This window comes from Felis catus, chromosome B2, assembly GCF_018350175.1.
Source record: "Felis catus isolate Fca126 chromosome B2, F.catus_Fca126_mat1.0, whole genome shotgun sequence".
Classification (NCBI taxonomy): domain Eukaryota; kingdom Metazoa; phylum Chordata; class Mammalia; order Carnivora; family Felidae; genus Felis; species Felis catus.
Window position 1 is genome coordinate 136,898,583 of NC_058372.1, and position 27,591 is coordinate 136,926,173.

Below are 27,591 nucleotides of genomic sequence, written 5' to 3' on the forward strand. Positions count from 1 at the left end.
TTGAAAGACTAGGGCTGGACTTGTAGGTAAAGTAGGTGAGTCCTTACCATAAGGTCTTTGGTAAAAAGTCCTTCTGTGCCCTGAGGTCCAATTCATGTAAATTAATAATATTTAAGAAAACAGTTGTTTCATTTCAAATAAAAATAGCTTCATTTTTTGTCCCTAATATATTACTCTTTGAGCACTTGTAAAATGTGGCCATGTACGCATAGATTCTTGCATTTTGGTGTAGTGCTGTAGAGTTGATAAAGTGAGTGCACATGCACTATTCCATTTAATTCCCCAAATGAAGTGGTTAAGAGCAGGCATTATCATTATCTGCACTTAACAAGAAGACAGGGGATTTGCCCAAGGTTGCACAGTGAAGCGAAAGTATGGTTGGAGCTTAATAAATCCATCAATTCAGTGCAACATTTTCTATAATATCTGTGTGATTTTGGTGAGTTCAGTGTTAGAGGTATTGACATGGCTCTTGAGCCCAATCCTGGCCTTCTTCTCCAGCAATTTTAGGATCGCCTGTCTAATTAGGCCAGGGAGAGCCATTCTGCCCTGCAGCACCAACCCGATTGCTGGCTCCCTGGGTGAGCGCTTTGTTCTTTTGCTGTACTTGGCTCCTCATTTTGTCTTTCCTCTGGAGGCTATTTTTCCATCCCAAATTGTATTCCTTTTTGTAAGTTTGTTGTTACACTAGTCAGCTTATTGCTCACAAGGCATGTTAGCCTCAAGAGCCATTATTATCTAACTGTAAGCCTTTGCTAAATGCTTGATTCCAGTTAAAAGGAAGGACATCACAATGGTCTTGGCAAGATCGACACAATCCTTATCGATTATGGACACCTTGGTATGAACACATTTCAGCTGTTTCTCTGCCCCCTGAAAAAAGTGGAAGAGAAATGACCCTGAGAACATAGTGGGGAAAAAGGTCTATTAAGAAGGAAAAATAAGGGGCACGTGGGTGGCTTAGTCGGTTAAGCGTCTGACTTTGGCTCAGGTCATGATCTCACAGTTCGTGGGTTTGAGCCCCACGTCGGGCTCTGTGCTGACAGCTCAGGGCCTGGAGCCTGCTTTGGATTCTGTGTCTCCCTCTCTCTCTGCCCCTTCCCCACTCATGCTCTGTCTCTGTCTCTCTCAAAAATGAATAAACGTTAAAAAAAAAAAAAAACTTTTAAGAAGGAACAATAACATGAGGGCACCTGGGTGGCTCAGTCGGTTAAGCCTCTGACTCCTGATTTCGGCTCAGGTCATGATCTCACAGTTTATGAGATCAAGCCCCACGTCAGGCTCTGTACTAACAGCGAGAAGCCAGCTTGGGATTCTCTCCCTCTCTCTCTCTCTCTGCCCCTCCCCTGTTCATGCTGTCTTGCTCTCTCTCTCTCTCTGAAAGTAAATGAGTAAACATTTAAAAAAGAAGAAGAAGAAATAAGATTGAGATGAAGGTTATAGTATTAGAGGAAAAAATTTCTTTCAAAATTACGGTAGAAAAATACCCCCTGATCCCTTCGGTTCTCTATTAAACTCACCTGACAAAACCCCACCTTAGCTTAAGCCCACTTCTCTGCCTTCTCCATACCTCTGAGCAAACAGTCAAAAGCAGTTGGTGAAAACTGCTCTGCCAAGCTGACTGGTTTCACTTTAAGTGAAGGAATGCAAATCTCAAACCTTACCAAGCTTCCAGAGACATCATTTCCATGTCCTACTGAAGAACCACTTCATACCATTTTCTTTCCGCCAATATCCCGCCCCTCACTCTCAGCTAATGAGCTTGCTCCAGTCTTTCTGAGGGGCTGGCTGCCACCAGGAAGAATTCCCTCAGATTTTTACCACCAGAACTACAAAGCGACTCGAATCATCTGCCGTCATTTGTACTACAGCAGACGAGGCCCTTCTCCTCACAGCTAAACGTTGTTTAAAAATAGATAACATGGGGCGCCTGGGTGGCTCAGTCGGTTAAGTGTCTGGCCTCGACCCAAGTTATGATCTCACGGCTTGTGAGTTCAAGCCTTGCTTTGGGCTCTGCTCTCAGCACAGTCTGCTTCGCATCCTCTATCCCCCGCTGTCTCTCTGCTCCCTCCCTGCTCAGTCTCTCAAAAATAATAAAAAAAAATTTTTGTAAATAAAAAAATAAAAATAGATAATATAATCTGTATAGTCTGTTATAAATAAGATCTTAGAGTGGCTTACACAGACACAGCCCTTAGGAAAATCCTTAAGGAAACCAAAGAAATTTTAGTACTTTTTTTTTTAATTCTTTTTAAATGTTTATTTTTGAGAGAGAGGGAGACAGAGTGCCAGTGGGGAGAGGGGCAGGCAGAGAGAGAGGGAGGCACAGAATCCAAAACAGGCTCCAGGCTCTGAGCAGTCAGCATAGAGCACAAGCCCTGAGATCATGACCTGAACCAAACTCGGACGCCTAACCGACTGCGCCACCCAGGCGCCCCTGAATTTTAATACTTCTTAAGTTCAAATTAGTCATTGATTTTACCCTCAGAATATTAAAAGAAGTTGCTAAATACGATCCTGTTAAAGTGTTGCACGAGAGTTAATTCTAGAGCAAAGAAAGAATAGACCGCACAGCTGGCCCCGGCGGTTTCTTCCTACCTCTGCTGAAGAGCTTGACGCGTAGGCTCTTTCAGCCTCTCTTTGTCCGTCCTTTCTTCGATGTCCTCGATGCTTTTCAGCAACTCCTCTTTCTGGTCTTGGAATGCTTTTTTCAATGCTGCCAGGGCATCTGCTTCACTCTGCTTAGTTCCCAGAAGGTTCTGGATCCTCTCTAACTCAAAACAGAGGTGATCAGCTGTACTTCTGCAGGAAGTCCTTTGCTCGGAACTTCCACTTTTAAGATGGTACTGGGCTTTGGCGAGAATGCCGTCAAGACTGACGGCCGTAGATTCTAATGTTTTGGCATCCTGAATCGCACGATTTAGGTCCTTTTTTAATAAATCAGTCTGTTTCTTATTCATACTGTCCGTGGTTTCCACCGTGTGCCTCAGCCGGTGGAGAACCCCTGACAGAGAGGCGTGACGCTGTAGGAATTCAGCCAACTGGGACAGGGCAAGCTGCCGCCTTCCCACCACCTGGCTGGCCTCCTCAAACAGCTGGAAGCAGTCCTCAGCCTTGCCCTGCAGGAGGTGGAGGTCCTCAGCTCGACCCAGAGCCCCCAGCTTCGCCAGGTGATCCCGCAGCCTCTGCAAGTCTCCCATTTTGCTCTCTGCTTCCACTTCGTGGTCCTGGAAGGGAAGAGAGGGGTATTGGTGGCTCAGATACCCTGTGGCTAATGACACGGACATATTCAGGATTTGTGGTGTCAACATACATTTTAAATGGGGGCGCCTGGGTGGCTCAGGCGTTTAGCATCCCACTCTTGATTTCGGCTCAGGTCACAATCTCACAGTTTGTGAGTTCGAGCCCGGCCTCAGGCTCTGTGCTTATCAGCATGGAGCCCCCTGGGGATTCTCTCTCTCCCTCTCTCTGCCCCTACCCTGTTTGTGCTGTCTCTCTCTCAAAAATAAATATATAAACTTAAAAAAAAAACAACAAAGACACATTTTAAATGCAACGGATGGTGTAGGATTTAAAGGCCATCTATAGCGAATCTTTCAGAGACGTTGTTAAAATTTCCCATTTTCTCGTCTATATGTTTCATGTGAAACACAACTCTGATTTGAAACTAATTTGTTCCGTGGAAAAGACTGTCATCATGCACAGAAATAGTAAAAGGAAATTTTATATAAATACATACATATATATGCATAATTTGGAAGATTTAAAATATATATGTATATACATAGTTCTAGTATATATAATATATAAATACTATATTATAGTATATATAATACTATTTTATATTTATAGTCGAAAAACAAATCACTGGCCCATAATGGAGTCACTTATGGTAGGTCATGTCACCAAACTGGCATTTCATACTTAACCCAACTGCAGTTTCAGACCCCTCCAGAAATATAGTGTTAACTTGTCAGTCAGGAGTTTTCTGGCCATGAGGTAATCTGTCACAAGGGTCCTCTCCTCCCTCCTCCCCCATCCAAGGAAGATGAGGTAATCTACAAGATAAGACCCCAGCTCAACCCCTAAGGGAAAGTGACCTTGCCTGAAAGGATCTTTTCTTTTGCTAAGAACTTCCTTGTCCCACTTTCCTTCCTGGGAAAACCTTCCATTTTGTACAACCCCTCTGAGCTCCTTTCTATTTGCTGGACAGGATACTGCCTGATTCACAAATTATTTAATAAAACCAGTTAGATCTTCAGATTTACTCAGTTAAATTTTTGTTTTTTAACAATTCTCTCCCTCGCTCTCTCTCTCATGTATATATACATATATATGTATATATATATAAAATAACAATACTATATATATATACTATATATAAAATATATTGTAGTCTGAAAATTTTAATACACACACACACACACACACACACACACACACACACACTAAAGCTAATTCTAACAGAGTTGTAGGAAAGAATAATAGGAATAGATTAGCCTCTCGTCAGAAGCACTGGGTGAAGCAGATGAAAATACACAGGTTTTAGCTCCCTCCTTTACAGAAATGAATATGAACTCCATGAGACTTGCTCACAATAAATCATGTTTGAAATCTCTTAGAGCATTGCTAACAATCTCAGCATGGCTCCCATTAAAGAGAAATTACTATCTTAGTCTTGACCACAATGGCCTTAATATTCTCCTCAGCTTGACTATTACACTTTAGAAAGCTTCTTTGAGCCTTGACTTAGGAGAATTTACAAATTCATTCTCTGCCCTTTTGAGATAGAAATCTTTTTAAAAGTTTCTGTACAGTTACAACCCAAGAATGTTTCTCAGGAACATGGGAGACATCCTTTCCAAACCAACACACTGAGTTAACAAATGCTTGATGGTTTTACCCTAAGGAAACTCTGGTTGATGTGACTGATTTATGAGCTTGTTTTGTTGTAGAAGCTGAGTGACCACAGATGAGCAAAGACTACAGCAAGCTGGGAAGAATCCTTGCAGTTGTGCAGAAGGGACCAAAAGTGATATAGAGTAACCTCTATGATGATATACCCCTCGATCTCCCCCAGCTGGTCATGCTCACACCGCCATCTAATGAACATGTGTCCCATGAAAGACACAATTCCTGAATGCACAGCTCAGAAAGGAGAATACCTCCCTTTTCCCCTATATCCATCTTAACTCCTTATCCTTAAATGCACCCAACCCCAACCCTCTGGGGAGACAAATCTGAGCCAGCCTCTTATCTCTGTGCTTGGCAATAAATCTTTCCCTCTGCAAAAGCCCAGTGCTATGGTATTTGGTTTTCTGTTGCATGATGGCAAACGAACTCTTTTCAGTTTGGTAACACTTTTGAAATATAATCATGAAGGAAGATAGTGTCCCCATCTCCCTGTCTCTTTCTAGGGTAGGAGCCCAACTTCAGTGGGCATCTTGCTCTAAGTGATAAAACTACTTGAGGTCATAACGATATGAGCAAGTACTATTCCTCTGGGGAAATCCAATTAGCAAAGCTGGCACAAAGTGAGCACTCAATAAATATTAAATGTTTTATCATTAAATATTGTTATAAGTTTATTATGTAGCTTATCTCCAACTACCCCAATACTTGATCAATATCTGATTTTTTAAATATTTTTTTATGCCAGGATAGATATTATACATAATTTATAAATAAGGAAAATAGGGGCGCCTGGGTGGCGCAGTCGGTTAAGCGTCGGACTTCAGCCAGGTCACGATCTCGCGGTCCGTGAGTTTGAGCCCCGCGTCGGGCTCTGGGCTGATGGCTCAGAGCCTGGAGCCTGTTTCCGATTCTGTGTCTCCCTCTCTCTCTGCCCCTCCCCCGTTCATGCTCTGTCTCTCTCTGTCCCAAAAATAAAATAAACGTTGAAAAAAAAATTTTTAAATAAATAAGGAAAATAAATCGTGAATTTTAAATAACTTTCAAGCTAAAGAGTAATTCAGAAAAATTGTATCATTAAAGCATTGGAATTCACTATTAGTATGATAGGGAAAGAAGTCGGATGTTCAACCAACTGAGCCACTCAGGTGCCCCTAGTCTCGGCCATTCACTTTTGAATGCCCCTTCTCTGCAAAGAGAGCTTTCATACTATTCTTACTTTCTGATCTTAAACTCTAATAAGCTTGTGCCCGCTGCTCATTTTATTCTGTGTCCACCTCTTCATTCTTCAAAGCAGCGAGACAAGGAACCCTGGATCTTAAGGTAAAAAATCCTGCAACATTTGTTTTCAACATTGGAACAAAACAAACCAAGAAGTTTAAAAATGAACATTCTTGTCCCTTTACCCTAGAAATCACTTTTCGAAGTAAGTGTCTTAAGGTGATTGCCTATTTTATCTGAAGTGGTTTTATCTGCTTAATTGATCTGCATAACACATTGCCTGGACCCATATGCTCAATTATTAAAACATTTGCATATGAATGCAAGGCTAACTTGCTGTCAAATGGTTGGATATTTGAAAAAAATATTGCTTTTCTTTATAATTCAAGGACTCTCTTTTATGAATAAATTCTTTGATCTTAAAAGAATGCACTTTACCTTGTGCCTAGCAAATGCTGCCTGATGGTCTGTTATGCTTATCTCCGAAGTAGTTTGTAATTCACTGAGAAATAGCTTAATCCAGACAGAAAAGGAAAGCAGCAGTTCATCAAATTGCTGGTGTTCAGAGACCACAGACTGAAGAAAATTAATCCTATGTAGAGAAAGGTGTTAAAAGTTAAAACGTCCCGCAGATGAACAGAGAAAGACAATGACGTATTTTTGCAGTAAGTTTAAACCGAGGGCAAAAGTGATGTGGTCATACATACAATGACAAATCAAGACCCTACAATTCACTCTCTAGGTAACAGCCAGGAATGGTTTTAATGTAACCAGAACATTGTCTGCCAAGCTTAAACATGGAGGCAATTTCCTGTAGCACCTAGGAAGGTGAACTCCAAAACCAAAATTGTGGTCTATGAGGGACTCACATAGTCAACTTCTCTGACCTCATCTGATACAGCCCTGCACCACACTGCGACTGCCTCAGTGGAGGAATACCATGTGAAGCAAAATTCTAATTACCATTATTTTCCTGTACATAAACAGCTTGGGCAAAAACAATAAACATCAGCAACCCTTCCCGTTTCGATATATTTCAACCAGTTTGATCATTTGCCCTAAATGTAAGACTGAAATTTTGGACTGAGACTCATCAGAAATGCTAATTTTTGAGCACTTTGAGGTTCTTTTCTTTCTTTTTTAAAAATTTTAATTCCAGGGGCACCTTGGTGGCTCAGTCCCTTAAACGTCTGACTCTTGATTTGGGCTCAGTCACGATCTCACGGTTTGTGAGTTTGAGCCCCACATCGGGCTCTGTGCTAATCCCTTTGGATCATTTGTCTCCCTCTCTCTCTGCCCCTCCCTCATTAGCACTCTCACACTCTCTGTCAAAAATAGAGGGGCGCCTGGGTGGCGCAGTCGGTTAAGCGTCCGACTTCAGCCAGGTCACGATCTCGCGGTCCGTGAGTTCGAGCCCTGCGTCGGGCTCTGGGCTGATGGCTCAGAGCCTGGAGCCTGTTTCTGATTCTGTGTCTCCCTCTCTCTCTGCCCCTCCCCCGTTCATGCTCTGTCTCTCTCTCTGTCCCAAAAATAAATAAAAAACGTTGGAAAAATAAATAAATAAATAAATAAATAAATAAATAAATAATAAAACATTTAAATAAATAAATAAATAAATAAACAAATTTTAATTCCACTATAGTTAACATACAGGGTTATATTAGTTTCAGGTGTACAATATAGCGAGTCAACAACTCTATACATTATCCAGTGCTCATCACAATAAGTGCTCTTAATCCCCTTCACCTATTTCACCCATTCCCCCACGCACCTTCCCTCTGGTAACCATCAGTTTGTTCTCTATAATTAAGAATCTATTTCTTAACTTTGTCTCTTTTTTTTTCTTTGCTCATTTGTTTTGTTTCTTAAATTCCACATATAAGTGAAGTCATATGGTATCTGTCTTTCTCTGACTGACTTATTTTGCTTAGCATATACTGTCTAGATCCATCCATGTTGTCGCAAATGGTAAGATTTCATTCTTTTTCGTGGCTGAGTAATATTCCATTGTATACATACCACGTCTTCTTTGTCTATTCATCTATCAATGGACACTTGGGCTGCTTCCATAATTTGGCTGTTGTAAATAATGCTGCTGTAAAAATAGGGATGCATATATCTTTTCAAGTGTGTTTTTGTATTCTTTGGGTAAATACTCAATAATGGAATTACTAGATCACATGGTAATTCTATTTTTAATTTTTTCGAGGAACCTCCATGCTGTTTTCCACAGTGACTGCACCAGTTTGCATTTCCACAACAGTGCATGAGGGTTTCTTTTTCTCCACATCCTCATCAACACTTGTGTTTTGGATTTTAGTCATTCTGACAGATGTCATGTGATAGTCTCATTGTGGTTTTGATTTGCATTTCTCTGATGATAAGTGATGTTTAGCATCTTTTCATGTATCTGTTGGCCGCCTCCACATCTTTGGAGAAACGTCTATTCATGTCATCTGCCCATTTTTTAATTGGATTATTTGTTTTCTGGATGTTGAGTTGTATCAGTTATTAAGTTCTTTACATATTGATATATTTTGTTTGTAAGTTCTTTATATATTTTGTATACTAACCCTTTATTGGGTATGTCATTTGCAAATATCTTCTCCCATTCAGTAGGTTGTCTTTTAGTTTTGTTGACTATTTCCTTTGCTAGAGCACTTTTATTTTTTAAATGATAAAGTAATTTTTCCCCCATCTATACTTATCTGAGTAGCTTGGTTAAGTAAAAGCAAACAAAACTCTGTTTTCTTACCTTATATGCTAACCATTTTTTAAAAAGAATGATATAATTTATTTTTTTTTAGAAAACCCAACCTTTTGCTAATTATCTGTGGCAAATCTCTCCATCTCTCATCCAACTGCTCCAAATGTAGTTTCATCATTTTCACATCATCTTTGGAGGCCACTGAAAATAGTGATTCCTTCAATTGCAAAAGGTTGCTATAGACTGAGGCCTGGGATACAAGTTCGTTTTGCAGTGCCTGAAAGAAACAGAAAACATTGTAGATCTCATCCCAGCATGATCAACTAAGAAGGACCATGTGACACAGGTGGTTGCTGTCCAAAGACTTTGCAAAACAGAAGTCATTGGGACCAGGCCTAAAGAGAGTTTTTATTACCCGATCGAGAATGAATTTGCTTACCCTTTAATGAAACATTTAAAATGCTACTAAGTCCTGAATTCGTTTTCTGAAGTCTGAGTTCTATTGAGTTAGGCAACTTTCTTTCTGCAGAATTGCTTTCAAGATGAAGAAACGGAGGAGGTCAAGTGAATCAAAGAAAAGCTATTGTTAAAGAGAAACAATGCATTTCTAACAATAATAGAGATGGAATTCTGGGTACCAGGAACATGGTCTCCCTCTTCCTTTAGAGACTATATTTCCCAAACTGGGAAACTTTAAGGCTCTTCATTTTGTTTTCATGCCACAGAATGACTTATTTTTAATCAGGCAACGAATCTCTGAGGTGCTGTGAGTGGTGCATAAAAATTGTGGTTCCCATCTAATACGAGATGGAAGATAAACACTCGTAACATGGCGTTGAGTGGGATTATAATGTAGCATGGCACATAGCAGATGCCTGTCACCATGCTTTTTCCCCTCCTGAATGAGGCCAATGTGTGTGATACAAGCAAACGTGCTACAGGTTTCAGAGGAAGGAGTACATAGCCTGTGGATGGCAGGAAAGATCATAAAGCAGAACTGGGACCTAGGCTGAGCAGGACAAAACACACACAGCCAGACTGTGTGGATGTACAAGGAATGTTAGAGCACAGTGTGAGGCAGTTTGGCAGATACTGTGCCCAGATGCAGGGATCTCAGAGCCTTCAGCCCCCTCCTGGTCCCCTAAACCACATAGCACTTATGTTCTGTGTAGAGATGTGTAGGAATAGTTTTATATGGCCAGATATCTTTGTGTCATTTTTAAGAAAAAGAGCTGTGACTTCCCTTCTTAGAACACCTTATGGTGTATTTTTAAAAAAATAAGAACTTGTTTTTCATTGTGGACTGATGATTGCTCTCTAACCTCAGGGCAGGAAACAGTCACTGGGACTGACTTCTCCTTCTGAGGAGCGACCCTTTGGGCGATTAATGAACAATGTCAGTGTACAATAAAACAGAAAGGCAGCAGGACCAAGAGTGTGGAAACCCTCAAAGTCAAGGAAGGAGAAAATGTGAACATAAACTTGCCTGTATTGATTGAAGTTCACTCTCTACTTTGACTCTGTCTGCAGAAATGTCCATTTCTGGAGAACTGGCTATTGCCTCACACCGCTCTAACCAGGTTAAAAAGGTTGACAATTCTTTCTCTAGCCTAAAGAAAGCAGAGGTGAGAAACGAATTAATCCAAGATTATCATGCCAGAAAACTAACCTTTCCAAAGTTGCAGGGTCCAACACTAACCATTACAAATAATACAATGTTGGTTACACTATTCCTAGATATGAAGGCAAAAGAAGAATAAAAAGCCCATTCCCGTCACGTTCATATATGTATTTGTACACACGTTTCTATCTGTGTAATACAAAGGTACATATATATCCTCTCCACTTTCAGGGATCTTCATCATCTAACAAAGACCAAGATGTTCCCATATTAGACACATGAATTGATGTGTTTTACAACTGGGGTGACTGTTTCCCAACAGCTGGTCCAGAACTTCCTACCTACGAGTGGCAGTTGAAATCCATGCTGCCAACTCGGAAAGGAAAGTGGCTCACCTCTGCCAGCGGGCCAGCAGGTTCTCCAGCACAGCCTGCCTCTCCTTGGCCCGACTCCATGTCTCCTCATACCTCTGCTGCAGGGCCGCGGCCTCTTGAACGGAGGAGGTGGCTCTGTTAGCCACCTTCTGGGCGCTGGCTGACACTGTGGTCACTGCACTGTTCAGCGCCTCTAGGGCCTGGCAGAGATCCTGACATGAGGCAAAAGGAAAGCAAAGGAAGCACAACACCGAGAAATGAGGCTTACGTCTTTCTTTGAGACCCGTCACCACCCCGAATTTTCCCTAAGTCATGATAACCAGCAATGTAATAAAAATGACTCTGTCCATGATCTTCAGCAAGACATTGTCAGTGAGTTACTTCATGCATATAGAAGTCAAAAATGAAAATGGGAAGGTTTTTCCCCAAATAAGAATTTATTGCTGTATATCTGAATAATTTCAACTTTCCCTTAACGATGCAGATAATTTGTGAAAATTATTATTCATTTTATGCCAAATACATATTTTAAAACACGCTCTGTTTAATTTGTAAGAACTATATGTAACATGCAATCATCTCTATCAAAAATATATGGGGAGTGATATAGCTGACATGTTTGCTAACAGGAGTGATAAGAACGGTGCCTCGATGTTATGTACATTTCATATAAATGCATTTAATCTTCATAAGAATCTTAAGAGTTGTGTTCTTTCAATATCCTCATTGTACAGATCATAAATGATGACAGAGAAAAAAAAGTAATCTGCTTTAAGAAGTCTAAATGTTAGAAAAAATAGAATATTATCGTCTCTGGTACTCAGTTTTGACTTAGTTAACTATTTTTTTTAATGTTTATTTATTTATTGAGAGACGGAGAAAGACAGAGTGTGAACGGCGGAGGGGCAGAGACAGAGAGGGAGAGAGACAATTCTAAGCAGGCTCCATGCTGTCAGCACAGAGTCTGACGTGGGGCTTAAACTCGAAAACCGTGAGATCATGACCTGAGCTGAAACCAAGAGCCGGCTGCTGAACCAATTGAGCCACCCAGGTGCCCTAAAAAAATGCATTCTTATTTTAAGTATTCAAATGATATAAATTCCACTCCCCTTTGCAGGTATTCCTTTGTCAACTGTTTGCTTTCTATCACTGTAGCCCCTGCCCTAGGCACATTATATGTGTGCATCCACGCACATATATAGGGACAACGTGTATATATATATTAATTAACACATTTCTTTTTAGCTTTTTTTCATGCCTGATTCTCCCCCTCTGCTCCTTCCCCTAAATTTTACCAAAGGCATCTGTCTGTTCCTTTGCATAACACCTCACAGTAGTTACTAGTTCAGGCACCAGACCAAAAAAACTAGTCATCAGTGGAAGATTAGTGAGAACATATTCTTTGCACATCTGGGTGTAGTGAGTTAGAATCTAAAACCTTCTATGCACATGCAGTTTTTTATGCACATTTAATTTTTTATAATGCCTGCAAGAAGTAACAGAATTTACTAAAGCTATAATCAGAAAAAGTTACATGTCTTAATTATGAGAAATACATTGTAAATGAATACTCATTTCATATGAATTTTTTAATAAAGACTTAACTTGTGTACTTATATTTCCTGTGTTACGTGAAGTATGTTTGATCTGTATCGTTCCCTAAGTAACATAAAAATCCTTTCAATTTTAACTGTCATAAAAATATTTACTATGTTTTCAAGCAGGAATTATCAGATTCCTCTTACCATATGTTCTTGGAGAATTTTGTATGTTTCTGTGGCTGAAGAACATATTTTAATTGGATCAGCAAGTTTATCTTCAAATTCAGACACAGACTTCTGGATCTAAAACATTAGTGAAATACAAAAATAATGGTGGGGAAAATGCATGTCCAAGAAGAAAAAGTTATTGAGGAAGCAGCATGCCTATCTTTTTGGATAACTTTCAATATAATGATACTATATATAGATATATTTTTTAAAAAATCTAAAATCTATGTGCCCCACTGTTTGAAAGGAATAGATAAGCCTTAATGCCTAATCTGAACACAATGTATAATGATATTTTTATATTACCTCAACAAAGGAACCCCGTGAATATTTAAAAAGTTGGTCATCATTGACAACTTGGTAAATGATTGGCAAATTGTATCTTCCCTTAGTCTACTCTTTCTGGACTATGTATTGCATTTCATTATAAATGCAATAGGCAATAGTAACTTTGGCACGCACAGACCCATTCTTACCTTTCTCAGATTCTCTTCAAACTTTTGCTGCTGAGATAAATGTCCCAGGATTGTTCCTTCCAAACACTGCGCATGCTCTCGGAGTTCTTCCCAGTACCTTCTTATTTGTGTCAACTTGGCTTTGATGCGAGCAGATTCTCCAGTGGTGACAAACTGAGCGAAAGACTGAGCTGCTTCTTCTAGCTCTGTAATGCAGCCGATCTTGCTTTCTATTTCCTGAATTATGACCTAATATTTAAAACAAGAAAAATGACAACGTAGGCTGAGAAAGCTTGTCTTCCTGAAATAATAGATTATCTGCACAGAGAGAAAATTAGGAGAGATTTTCTTAGCTGACATTTCAACATACTTGGGCTATTAGAGAGCAACTATGAACAAACATCATGTCTCCTGACCTTATTTGGGGAGGAGAGATGTGTAGGGTGTCTGAAAAATACAAACTGATGGTGGTCGTGCTCACTGCATAGAGAATAAAGGGAAATACCTACTCCTGTTGCAGTGAAGTGAGCAGAGAGATGTCCCTGTATTTTTTTTTTTATTTTTGTAGTTCATGTCTTACCGAAAACTAGAAGTCTCTCTAAAGGTACAGAGAATTCCCGCTTATCCTGTGAGTTATGCCTTGTAACCAGTGGATCTGGGGAGCATTGTGTTCCAATAACTCATAGAAATGCTAGCATTGACATTCACTCAGTTTCCCTCTAACTTGGTTGAGTATTTCATATTTTCCCAAGGCAAAACCTTTTCTGATTCCACTCTTACCTAAAACCAGCCTTTTCAAATTTATCATCTAGTCTTTATGCCAGTGGTTTCCAAATTTGGAATATATTAGGATCACCTGGCCCCATCCACAGGGACTCAGACTCAGCAGGTCTAAGGTGAGGCCTAGACTTTGCATTTCTTACAAATACCCAGGCGCTGCTGCTCCTACTGATGCGGGCTCCACTCTGAACCACTGCCTTACCCATTAGCTGTGGCCTCTACAGTGAAGCACCTAGACTATAATTCCCACTTGGAGCGGGACGATCCTTTATGTATTCGCTAACACGTGAAAAGCACTGATGGTCACTAAGGATGTGGGTGCGGGAAGGAGATATGTCTATCATATACATAGAGGCTTATTTATGCGTAAGAGAATGAACATGATTCCTCTGAGAAAAAGAGCCAAATCTTCCAATCAAATAAAGCCAAAACTTCAGGCAAGTCTCAGTTTCAAGTAAGTTAAATGGAGAATACAACTACCCTAGGAAAAAAAAAAATGTGTGACTTATGTCTACGTGAGACAACAGTCAGAAATAACTTGCCTAGATGAGACAATCAGGAATAATTTACATCAGATTAGTGCCAGGTGCTCATCACTTATTTATTTTTATTTTTCATATGCATAACTACAGCGGTATCTCTAATAGAGATTTGTTATTTGAACATGAACACAACCTTTCTTTGTTTTGCTGTTTTTCAAGGTGATATGTTGTAGAAAAATTACTCATAAATTCAACAAATATGTATTTACGTCCCCTAGGTGCCAAAAAGGGTTTTGGGTGTCTCAGTGAAGCAATCTTCATTAAGACCGAAGTTCTTAGATTTTAGAGCAATACGTGTCAGCAACAAATTCATAAATGCAAACTATGTAATCATACTGTTGGATTCTAATCCAAAAAGGGTAGATGGAAGATGGACCCAGTGTATCTTTTGTAAATTATCAACTAAGAATAGGAAAATCAGTCAATTTAGAATAGCATGTAATGAAACATAAAAGTGGGCTTCTAGATAAATATCCTTGTGACAATGCAAATACTTCATAAAGGTTAACCCTAAGGTTGTTTTCAAGTGAAATGCTATGACAAGTGTTACCTTATTTCTAATATTTCCTATATCATCTTTGGTTTGGAAACAGAAAGTGAACCTATTAGCCTAAATCCACAGTACTAATGTATTCCACACCATCTTTGCTTATTTCTAGCAAAAACTTTTTTCTATTATTCATATTCATTTGATACATTTTAGACAGTTTCCAAAATGCCATATTGGCATATTAAAATGTCTTTTTAATCTAACGACATGGAAATCTACAATTGAATGTTTATATATTTAAAAATAAAATGTGTAATCATTTCATTTCCCACAGAGTAAAGAGGTGATGACATTTGATCATTGATATAGTTCAGAAGTCCTGGAAATGAATTAAGGTTGAAATAACAATAAAATGAATTATGGCAAGAATAAACAAATTAAAAAGGGTATGTCAAAAATTTTTGAAAGAAAATTTTTGATAAAACTATTTAAATGTGCTATTCTTTGTCTTCTTAGGATGTAGTGAAAGGGTTAAATGATAACTTTTAAAAACAGCGTTAGAGATTAAACATATTTCATGAATACTTCTTAGTGGATTGGCATCTATTTTCCCTGGTATACCACACAGGACATTAACAGATTCCATACACCAGATTCCACATAGCCTTGAGTGCAACAGATGTGTGATAAACCAGGATAATCTGCACGGTAATGTAAGCTTAGCTAAGCACCATCGCACCCTTCCGCAGCGCACACGGGAATGACTTGTTCTGAGCCACACTGTGAAATACCTTGGTATTTATATTACTATTTTTAATTGAATGAAATGGCAGTGGGTTTTCCCCTTCCAAAAACATGAGATTAGATAGAAAAAGAAGTGGCTGCAATTTGTGTGTCGTGTAAAAAATGTATCAAAGACAGAGAATTCACGTCTTTCAGTCCTTTTCTTCTTAAACTATTTGAATGAAGTGAATAATGACAGTCTATGCACATGGTTATTTTAGAGCTGGGAGAGCTAAAGTATCAGGGCATCTCAGTTTGTGCCCAAAGGCCTTCATACATGAAAGCATTAGAGCAGTAGAGTCTGATTGTTTCACCTACAGAAAGTCATTTCTCCTCCTTGTGGTTTGGGAGGGTAATTGCCACTAATACTTGAGCTAGACATTTGGAACAATACTTACAAAGTACAGTTGTAAATGATGAATACATTTCATGTTGTATAAGTGAATCAACAGAACACTCCGGTGGGGTTAATTCAAAATCAAGGAAAAGAATAATGTAACCATAAAAACATTTTAATGATATTGCACACAATGCTGACTTTGAATGCATAAGTCAGAAAATAGTAATACATAATTCCAACTATAAAGTGTTGCCCAGTATCAATCAAGACCTCTTAGCTCATCATTTTGTGTGAATTGAATTTTAATAGAGTCACATAGCAATGAGAGATTTGTCGTGGGGCCAACTAGCATTTGATGAAATGTAAGAAAGGAGTTCTTAAAAGCTAGACATGGATTATAAACGTAACGTGTGATCAGGTCACCTTAATCTGGTTGATTTGCATGTCCATGGCAGATGATGAAGTTTCCAAGGCATTGAGTTCTTTTTCTTTCTCAGTTATCCAGACGGACAGGGTCTCAAAATTATTGCCAAAATGATCCCACTTGTTTTTCACCATTTCCATGGTTTTAATACTAAAATTAACCAAATTAAGTAAAGAAAATGCAGTATTTTAATAGAAAACAACAATACAGTTTCCTTTAAATTACCAGATGAAAAGAGAGTGAAGACACTTGTGACCATGTCCAAGTTGAAACTATTGGAACAGGAAAAAAATGCACATTCGACCCGAGTACTGAGTCCTCCTGTCTTCCTATCTATCTCCTCTGAGAATGAGCATTTAACGAGGTAGTATCTACACTATGTTATGAAAGGAACTGTGCTTCGAACAAAATATTGCTGGGTCCAAAGGGGTTTGAATCCAGGTATAATCTAGGTAAACTCTACACATGACCAGTAGCTGCCAGGACTTTCAATAAGCCGCCCACATAGATTCCACTGCACAGAGCCTTTTAGCAGTCTGGATTTTGTGGACAAGCTCCTTTTGCTCTTAGAGCAGAGATCTGCAAGGATGCTCTATACTCAAAGATCTTTATAAAATGCATCTTTATGAATCAAGATAGAGCTTTTAATCTGAATCCCATGCTGCCTTGCAGGAACTGTTTTATCATTAGAGTTAAACCTGCAATTTATAATCTATAATGATTTGTAGCTATTCTTAGATGTTTGTACAGTCTTGATTCCAAAAGACTCTTATACATTCTTGTACATGAGCACCCTAACTGCTTTTAGAAAATTTGGGCTTTATTTCTTATAAATCTAGTGAACAAAATTTCAACTATAGATATTCAGTTTGTATTAGCTATGCGTATATAATCATGTGATTATGGCTTTTAGTTTAGAAAAAAGACTAAGAAACTAACAGTGTATCATTAAACGGATAAGTCCTTGGGTTAAAAAAAAAAAAAACTGAAAGAATTTCCCTGTTTACCAAAAGGCACTTGAAGACATCAAGAAGAATGCAATGGCATCATTGAATGTCAAATTAAATAATATTGCAGTCTCAAATGTATACCCTGGATGTGCCTAATGCTCTCATCAGTACAGGTAATGCAAACTAAGTTATGTTGCAAGTTGTCATATGAGACAGATTCAAATGGGCATTTCTAATAAAAGTAGCTTCTTTTCTAACAAACTCTAAGTTTCATTTTTTTCCATAACTTGATGGATAGTATTTAAAATAAAGTTCTCAAAGTTTTAAGTCCTAATTTCCTTTAGACTATTTAACAAATTTTAAAGTTTAGGCAGATGTACAATGTTAATTTCAAGGTGTTACTAGTATTCAAAACAAGTTTTACATATTAAAATTCACCTTAGAAATTGTCTTCTATTTTAAGAATAATAGGTGTTCGTGATCTGCCAGTAAAGAACTTTGAATAAAAATATGCAGCCATATTATTTTGAGGAACGTTGGCCGTATCTTCACACATTTTTCCCCCTCCAGATTTTCTGTGTGTTTATTTTGTACATAATAGCATACCATAGGCAATATTAAATGTTTAAAAGTAAAATAAATTTTTGAAGTTGAGTTTTGGAAATAGTATATCAATCAGTGACAATTCAAATATTGAGGCATTGTAAACAAGCTCTGGAAACTTCTTGGAGATGGAGACACTGGGTCTGTGTTATCTATATTTAAGCCTAGCATTTACATAACAAAAGTGTCTCTTCTTCTTCCTCACTGGTGACAGCAGAATAATGCAGTAAAAAAATTATCTTAAATACTGGTTCTTTTTTTGAGATTGTACGAAGGCCACAGAATTTAATAGATATGGCTTTCTCATGAACAAGATCAGTTTACAATGCCAAAACCACATCCCTCATACTTTTTCTGCTCTATTATATAGATGATGGTTTTCTGTCTTGGTGACACTTCCTTTTGAACTGTGAGTTGCTTCCTCAAATCATGCTGAAATACACAGACACTTTGAGATTTTAAAAGAATGTTTTGAATACAATATACAGGAAAGGCTGTATGAAACTTTATCTCAGAGAAGAAAGTTTAGGACTTGTCAAGCACATACTCTTCTTCAAGTGTGTCTTCTAATTTTTTGACTTGCTCTTTGATTGTCTTGGCCTGCTGTTGAAGCAGCTGCTTATTCTTGGGCCCAAGTGGTATCTCGGAAGCTTCCTTCACAAGATTCTCAGCCTGGACTGCAATACCTTCTGTTCGTTTAGAAAACTCCTAGTAAAAGATAATATAATTGTTAGGAAGGCATCTGCTATTAAATTCTACCCTCAAATAAACTACACATCCTTGCAGAATCTCTACCAGAAGAGATGGATGGATAGATGGATTCATACCTGTATGAGTATTAGAATATAATATTCTTAGCAATAAGACCCGACTTATTTTCATCATGGCCAGAATAGACACTTCACTAAATTATTTTCATTTTATATACACAGTCAAATATCTACCTTCATAATTATCCAACAATTCTCACAAGAATGTTTTCCATTGTTTCCTGGTTTGGGTTTATTGCTTAGAATTTAAGCTGCATTATAATAACTAACTTACCCACAAATATGTTAGTGTATTATGGGCTCCGTTCAGGCAATGATCAATAGTGACTGATTTTTTCAGTCTTAGAGATAAGAGAGTTCTAAGCCAATTAATATAAATACTTATTTATTTAACTGAAGACTATTTTAGTCAATATGGCGTATCACTGATACTTTCCCATAAAGAAACATTTTGTTAACTAATTCCCTGAAAAGAGAGATAATCTGATCTTAATGCTGTTAAATCTTATTGACTACATAGCCACACACTATGTGATGAAAAGAAGGTAAGTTCTGAGCCAGTCAAACCTGGAGTAGAACTCTGGATTTGCTAATTACTAGTTGTTTGACTTTGGTGAATTATTTTTCAGGCTTTCATATAAAATTCAGATAGTAATGGTTTTCTTGTCAAGTTACTGTTAGCATTTTATTAGCAATTTCATTTTGAAGTGCGTGGCACATGGTTTAAAAATTCACACACTGATTTTCATTAACAGCAAACCACTTCAATTCAAAAATTAATTTAATATGGTTGAGGCACTGGTAAATTTGAGCTGTTACCTGAATTCTGTCAGGTAAATGTATTGAAAACTGAATAGCAAAGCTAATCCCAGAGATAATCCTGTGTGAAAAAAATCTTGTGTGAAAAAATTAGTGTCTCATTTCTTCTCATGTAAGAGAAGCTCACAGGAGGTTTTCATTTTGATCATAAACTCCCCTCCTCCAAAATAGGTAATGAAGAAATCTGACGTAAATAATGTTCAAAGGTAAGACTTCTGATAGCCACCTCTTCCCACGGAGATCCTCCTAGAATTATTACATAATGCCACGTAAGATAGTTACTACATAATACTATTGTATCTTCATGCTTGAAAGGCTTCAAGTCCTCATAGAAATATCAACATTCCTTCAGAGAGATACCCAGCAATTTGAGACAATAAAAATGGGTAAGTACAACTTCCTTTTTATGGCAGAGAGACTTATAATATCCTAAAAATTGGTATTTGCTAATGTCACATTAAATTCTGTGGTTATAAGCATCTACTGTGGCTATACATGAACTTACAGTCATGGTAGATTCAGTTGTGAAGACTGGGAATTCCATCATAATCTCTCAGAATCCCAAGAACAGAATCAAAACTATAAAATAGTATCCCTCCCCCTCCTGGTGATTCCCAGGGCCCAGGAAAAATCATGGAGAAAGTGGAATTATGTTTGCAAATGCTTACATGCCCTCCATCTGAGAGCCTTCTGTAGGAGCTATGCATTGGGAAAGAACAATGCAGAGGAGGAATCCAAAGGACAGAACGATGTTGACTGAAACCAAATTAAGCCAAAATAGAATAATGTTATAAGGCTTTATCTCTAAGTCCTAAGAAGAAAACATATGAGTGGCAGTAGGATACAGCAGGAAAGGACAGACTCTGGAGTCAGTCAGGTCTGGAGTTGAAACCACGCTCTATCCTTCACTAGCCATGTGATCTTGAGTCACAGAACTCTGAATTTTCATTTCCTCATCAGTAAAGCCTTGCTGTGAAGAATAAACATGGTATTGCTGTGAACTCCCTACCACATGCTGGTGGACAGAAAGCACTCAAGTTCTTTAGCACAACCACTCAAGGGCTACAACTGGAATGAACGCTGTATTAACAATGTCAAGTGAGCAAAGAAGTGGAGGACAATTATTCTAGATGACGTGTTTATGTAACAGCACATATCAACAGTAAAGCAGCTCAGTTTTTCAATGAAAAATCTAGTAGCTAAAGGTTTATTCTCTGGACTCAGACTTCTGAGGTTTGATTCCCAACCTTACCGGTTAGTAATCCTGAGATCTTGGACAAAATCATTAACACCTTTGTTCCTTGTATTTCCTCATTTATCCAACAGGACTCAAAATGATACCTATTTCTCAGGACTGTTTTGTAGATTAAAGATGATAAACATCAAGTGATTAGACAAGCATGTGTATACATTCAATAAATGTTAACTCACATTATTAAATCAATCCCAAACCATTACTGGCTAAGGAAAATTTTAATAATAACACTAAAAAGGTTATACTTGTTTCATCTACCGCTGATACACAAATTCAAAGGGATTAGAGCCACAGGGTATCAGAAGTGCTGGATGGAATCTGGGCAAAACACCTCCACGAAAATCAACCCCCAAAATCTGTTTGTATTTATAAAAGATACCTGATATGTTTTAATATATAAAATAATTAAAATTAAAAATTAAAATTAAAAGTGATGTTCTCTTTAAATGGCTGATGAAAATAATACAGAATTGAAAAAATCTTTGGCTTTATAAGACTTTAAACTCCTCAGTGAGTTAATGATACAAGAAATAATACAGTATGAGAGACACAGAAGCCCTTTCTGGTAAGAGAAAAGAAGCACAGGGATTACTTGTTATTAACCAATGAACATGAGTCTTCTTTCTTATACATTGGCTAACACATTAACTCAGTCATTCTATTAACCCAAAACATGTGCAAAAAGACCGAAAGAGCGCGTACAACTCTCTAAATACTTCCTACAATTTATTGGTCTACTCTGAGCATCTAAGGTATTTGAGCTTATAGGTTTGATCTCATGAAGCACACCCACTAACTATTCTCTGTTGGATGTCCCACTGGAGCCTCAACCTCAATCTGTCCTAAACTGTGTCAGTCATCTTCCTCAACTGACAGCTACTCCTTCAGGTTCCTGTCTCACTCTCATTGCGTTTGTTAGGCTCAGAACCTTGGGGATCCTCATCTTTTCCTTTACTTTCTGTCTCTTGCATCTGTTACCACTGACATCTCCATTACCCCGACTCATGTCCATGTTAATACACACACGCAGTAACTTTCTAATTGGATCTCATGACGACAGTCTTACACCCTTTCAATTTTCTTAAAAACACTTAAAAATGCATCTCCCTAAAGTACGGCTCTGATCACATGGCTCTCTTTCTTAAAAACCTTTAAGGGCTCCATGTTGCCTAGCAAGTAATGCTTTAGACCTTCATGTGTCTTTGTGATGTGGTCAACTTTCCATTACAATTGTACTTGCGCCTTTCTGCTTTAAAACCGAATTTCCATACACTGTTATATTTCTGCCATTTCCCATTAGAAGAATGCTTATTTGCAGTCCCACGCTTTGCTTTTCTATGTCTTACTTGCCCTTCAAGTTTCAGTTACAAACATTATTGCCTTCAGAGAGATTTTTTCTAAATGTATCCACCTGTGAGGGAACGACCCATTTCCCACTTCAGTGAAAACTTTCTTAGTTCTTGATGTTTAAATATTATGTTTTCATTCCCCAAAGCAACTTGACCAGTGTGTTGAAGAGTGGAAGGTCAACAATAAGTACTGATTACATGAATAATTATAATAATTAATAGTAACAAGGAATAGAAACACAGCTTTTCTTCTGAATAATGAGTACCATGGGATTGCACAGTCATATTGATATACCTTTGTCTGTTCCAATTCTGAAGATAAACTTTCCAAACTGCTAAAACTCAAAAAGCGCTCATGGCTGGAACCTGTTTGAAAAAGGTATCTGACCACTGTCTCTTTGTTTGTTTCAAATCGCTCCCACTTTCTTAATGTGACCTAAATTTGAAAAAAAATAAACATATCATGTTATGGATTAACAAAGCATGTCACAAAATACTGTTCACATTTCCATTCATTTGTTAGGCTGTCAACTTCCAGTTAATTCTCTTCATATTTCATGCGGTTATGCTGAACAAAGATGATCTTAATGTCTCCTATAAGAATTTCACTCTGAGTTTCAATTCACCTACAAAAATCGGATGTGTAGACTAGCACCCTGAGTTTTCTACCAGCTGTAAAGTCCTATGAATCTAAGGATATTGCTCAAAATGTAGATAAGGGATAAAGGAAAAGAGAGCCTCCCAGTCTCTTTCAAAAAAAGAAAAATAATAGGGAGAAAGAGAAGAGAGGGGAGTGGGGTAGTGAATGAGCAGATAGCAACTCTTTAGAAACTTTTTAAAAGTGTCAAGATTACAACAAAGCATAAACATATGGCTGCTGGACTGCACAGAAAAGTGAAACGATCCAGTGTTAATTCCTGGATTCGGACAAGTATGGATTAAAATTCTGGCTTTGTTACTGATCGCGGCTCTGTGACTTTTGTGAAAGTCCTCAATCCCTTTCTTTTTAAGCTTCCATGTGGGCAAAATGTGCTAATTCTAATACCCATCTAATAAGGTTAATGTGACGATTCAGAGAGATAACTCATGTTAAAAACTTAACACGGCCCTGGAACATCAGAGGCGGGAACAAACGTTTGCTCCCACTAGAAGGAGACATCACCTGTGACCCGGAAGTTAACACCGCCCTAGACTTCCGGTCTCCTACCTGGATGCGGCGTTCCTGCTTCTCTCTGCTATGCTCCATGCTGTCCAGGGTGCTCTCCAGCTTCCGCAGCTCGTCCCGGACTTGGCCGGGCATCCCACCTTCTCCCTGCTGAGCCTGTGCTATCTGCTGCTGCACGTCTCTCTTCTTCGCAGAAATCCTCTTTGTCTTTTGCTGGAAGCATTTGTTCAACAGATGGGGATAAATGTTACTCTCTGAGCGGCTAAGCAGGGACAGAAACACCAGCACTCTAGCAGAGGTACAGAAAGGTAAAACCTCTCCGCAGTGTGGGGCCAAACTGTATTTCAAAAGTGAACTTGAACAGTTAAAATGGCAATGGGGACTCTATGTTGATCAAAATGGACATTATTTGTAAATATTTTGTGTTCTTAATGATAAACAATACAATTAATTTGGTCTTGGATGTTTCAACTGCGGACAAATTTAAACATTTCACATGTTTAATATAAACACTGAAACGTATTAATAAGAAGTTTAAAATGAGGAAGGCGGGCCCTTTCCTCTGGAAGGAATTTGGTGAAACTATTCATTTGACCTGATTCTCCTTAAAGAATTATTTTTTTGCCCCAAATCACAAAGTCTCAACTCTAATTTTTTTAAGTCATTCATGCTGTAAAAATGCTGATATTAAGAGATTTAACTCTGGGGTATATTCAGATTGATAAACCTGCCGAGATATTTTGGGAAAGCTATGTTTTAAAATAACCTTTTTATTGAAGTATAATGTACAAACCTCAAATCCATAGCTTATGAATTTTCACAAAGTAAACAAAGGCATATATCCAAGCATGTGATCCAAGAAATGTGAACAGTTTTAAAATATTAATGTAAATATCTGTAATCTCACATTTCTCTGACTTAAACTGACACTCAAACACAACTTTTACCATGATTGAGACTAGTGTAATACCAAGCATTATGTTTTCTTGTGCTCACAGCCTTTTTATAATTATTAAATAAATCTATAAAGCCTAGAGACTGCAGTTTTACATGTACTCTTATATATATATATATATATATATATATATATATATATACACACAAACACACTCTTAATGCATACACTCTTAATGCAACTTCCATGTTTATATATTATCATATATAAAATTAGCTAACATTTTGCTATACGTTAAGTTAGCCAGAATTTTGTTATTAAAATATTTGATTTGAATCATTCTTCTACTTACATTGAGTTTGGCAAGTAAGTTGGCTCAAATTGTTTATTATCAATACATGTACCAGAATTTCTTTACTTCCAGTTCTAATCCTTCATAAGAGGATACTATTCTGAAAAGTCTGGTACTTCATGTGCTTTATAATTTTCCAAACTGAGATGTATTCAAAGTCGTAAATTGAAGAGCAGGATTTTAACCTTATGGCAAAGAATAGTGATCTTAAATATGAAGCACTTTATCTCTATGCTTTCCTTCTCTGTTACGAAAAGGACAAGTGAGCAAGTTTTATGAAGGTTTTCATAACTCACTCAACCAACTTTCTCTCTATAATATTCCTTGAACTTTTTGATATCATTCAATCAGTTGGGCTAGGAATTTATCTTGCAGGCTCTTCTGAAATGGCTAATACTGAACAGAGAACAGAGGTACAAAGTTTTTGCTTTGTTTTGTTTTTTTTAACCATTCAAGTGGATTCCTTCCTGCACCCCCTTCCCTTTGCCCTCATCCTGTGGACGTACATTTCCCTTGATCTCTCTGGCTCTGTCAGTGACTAATGAACTTCACATAAGTGCCTCGGATAAAGCGCGTCCTACCTGGTGATGAAGAAGTAATTGCTGTGCTTCAAACAGATTTTCAGTGTCCAAGATCTTCTCAGCTTGCTCCTGGACTTCTTTAGAGTCAGAAATCAACTCTCCAAGGGAACTTTTGACTATTTCTTTGTACTGGACACAGTCCCCAAAGTTGCTTAACATCTTTTCAACCTAGATTTTCATGAAAAATTGTAACTCATATGATGCTTATGTAATCTTAAAGATTTTAAGAATACATGTAAAGTCTATCTCAAGAACTTAAAATATATACACAGATCTCTAACTTTTATTCTTTCATATACTTTTGAGGTTTATTTAGTTATTAGTAAACTGACATTTATGTGAATTGCAAGCCTCATTTGAGGTGGGCTCTGTGCCCATTCAACCTGGCAATTGAGGCAGGATAACAAAAGTGGGTATATTGTATCTATTATCTCCTGGATCCCTTTAATTACAATCCCATGACTGAAATCCAATTATAAGTTATAAAAGTGCATTATAAGAAAGTTGAATCCACCCTATTCAAAGTAATTAGAGAAAAAGTTTGGGGGGGGGGTATTAAAAGAATATTTATTGAAAATGCAATTCCAGTATTTTTACATAACCATAACATAATTTCTAATTTTGTGGCTATGTAGTGAATTCTTTTTTTTTTTTTTCGTTTATTTTATTTTTGGGACAGAGAGAGACAGAGCATGAATGGGGGAGGGGCAGAGAGAGAGGGAGACACAGAATCGGAAGCAGGCTCCAGGCTCCGAGCCATCAGCCCAGAGCCCGACGCGGGGCTCCAACTCACGGACCGCGAGATCGTGACCTGGCTGAAGTCGGACGCTTGACCGACTGCGCCACCCAGGCGCCCCTGTAGTTAATTCTTTTTCCTAAATGTTAAGCTTTCTCTTCTGTCTAATCTCTGCTTCCTCTAGTTCAGTGTCACCAGCATCTTTTCTTTTCCAAGCCAGTCGTTCTCCAGCTTCACTAAGATTTTCACGTTGTGTACCATTTGTGTTCCACAGAAGCTTTCGGTTTCTCTTTCTCTAATTTATCTTTCTTTGACCTGCTTCTGCTCTGAGTTTGGCCCAGGTAACCTGAGTGTGCTATTTTTCAAACAAAGCAATAAGACCCATGAAAACCACAAACTTCAGATCTCAGTAAATCACAGCTCTTGTGGAAAGAAGTGATTCACCATTACATATTGTCAATCTACCCACAGCCTTTTTTGCCTTACATTGGACAATCGCAAACACTTCGTGTTCAACAATAATTTAAATGCTAAATGGATTGATAATCACAGGATGCACTGAATGTGTCAAATCCATCTTTTAATATAAATCTTTACATGAACAACATGAATGTTTTCCATTATTCTTTCTTTGCTTTTACTAGTGATGAACTAACATATAAAGGTATGAATATAAACTATGCAGAAGTTTAAGGTAGATGAGTGTGCAAAGAATTAATGTGTCTATTTGTTAGAGATAGATTTTGCTACAAGTCCCATGGGCAATGTCATGAGAGTACTTACAGGATACAGTAAATAAATGGGTTTGGTAAAGTGTTAGGGAGACTGATAATTTCTAATTTTAAAGGCTGCCAAAGTGTTTTGTGTGTGTGTGTGTGTGTGTGTGGGCGGAACAAAATATAAACTCATCTATCAATGTAACTAAAACTATTTGTTAGGTCTTGGATCAAAGATCACTGGCACATATATTTATTTTTTAAAACTATAACCATTATTTTTGCCCTTACCAGCTTCTTTATCAAAGAAAGAATAGAGAAGAATGATGTCAGAATTTTACTTAAAGTATGGCAGTGGCACCAACTAGATTATTGTCATGAAAGATGGTTATCAAAAGGATTGAAATAACTCATGTTCCAAAATTTGACTAATGCTATCACTCTTTTCAATTAGTCAAAAATTCTTAAGAAAACTGACACAAAATATCAAAATTTTCACATAAAACTAAAATCACATGCAGTTCAGAGTATTTTGAGCTTACGAAAATTCACTGCTAGAGTCTCAAACAGATCTACATGCATTGAAAATATAAAAGGTTAGTTGATCAAACTGTTAGATTAAGGACATCTACAGAGAATTCCAAATCTTTAGAATCAGGGAACTTTAAGCCATCCAGATGATCATTTTTCCATGCAAGTTTATAAATGACTTTAAGAAATAATAGTAACAGTCTATTCAACTTTCCATTCTTACATTATCTTCGCGTGCACAAACTCATTAGACTTGCATGGCAATCTGGTCAGTGAAAATGTTCTTGCTGAGGGTAGAAAGGGCCCTACCAGAAATGAAGGAGGTAAGTTTGTGTATTTTAATCCACAGAGGAATATAAACACTGAAACGTATTAATAAGAAGTTTAAAATGAGTAGCTCTTGGGACGCCTGGGTGGCTCAGTCGGTTGAGCATTGACTTCAGCTCAGGTCA

General features: G+C 37.8%; 1 protein-coding gene across 22 annotated transcripts in view; it reads right to left on the reverse strand.

The window, feature by feature from the left end:
* SYNE1 (spectrin repeat containing nuclear envelope protein 1) overlaps positions 1-27,591 on the reverse strand; it is a 475,092-nt gene that overhangs the window by 265,254 nt on the left and 182,247 nt on the right. For all 22 annotated transcript variants that reach the window (XM_045058235.1, XM_045058234.1, XM_045058221.1 and 19 more), the window contains 12 exons: positions 25,157-25,324; positions 23,371-23,541; positions 22,459-22,599; positions 18,518-18,678; positions 16,417-16,567; positions 13,080-13,307; positions 12,580-12,678; positions 10,856-11,046; positions 10,326-10,449; positions 8,950-9,116; positions 6,571-6,724; positions 2,599-3,227 (listed from right to left, as the gene is read on the reverse strand). In XM_045058235.1, coding sequence (XP_044914170.1) covers positions 2,599-3,227; positions 6,571-6,724; positions 8,950-9,116; positions 10,326-10,449; positions 10,856-11,046; positions 12,580-12,678; positions 13,080-13,307; positions 16,417-16,567; positions 18,518-18,678; positions 22,459-22,599; positions 23,371-23,541; positions 25,157-25,324 — 2,384 coding nt within the window. The remainder of the gene's footprint in view (positions 1-2,598; positions 3,228-6,570; positions 6,725-8,949; positions 9,117-10,325; positions 10,450-10,855; positions 11,047-12,579; positions 12,679-13,079; positions 13,308-16,416; positions 16,568-18,517; positions 18,679-22,458; positions 22,600-23,370; positions 23,542-25,156; positions 25,325-27,591) is intronic.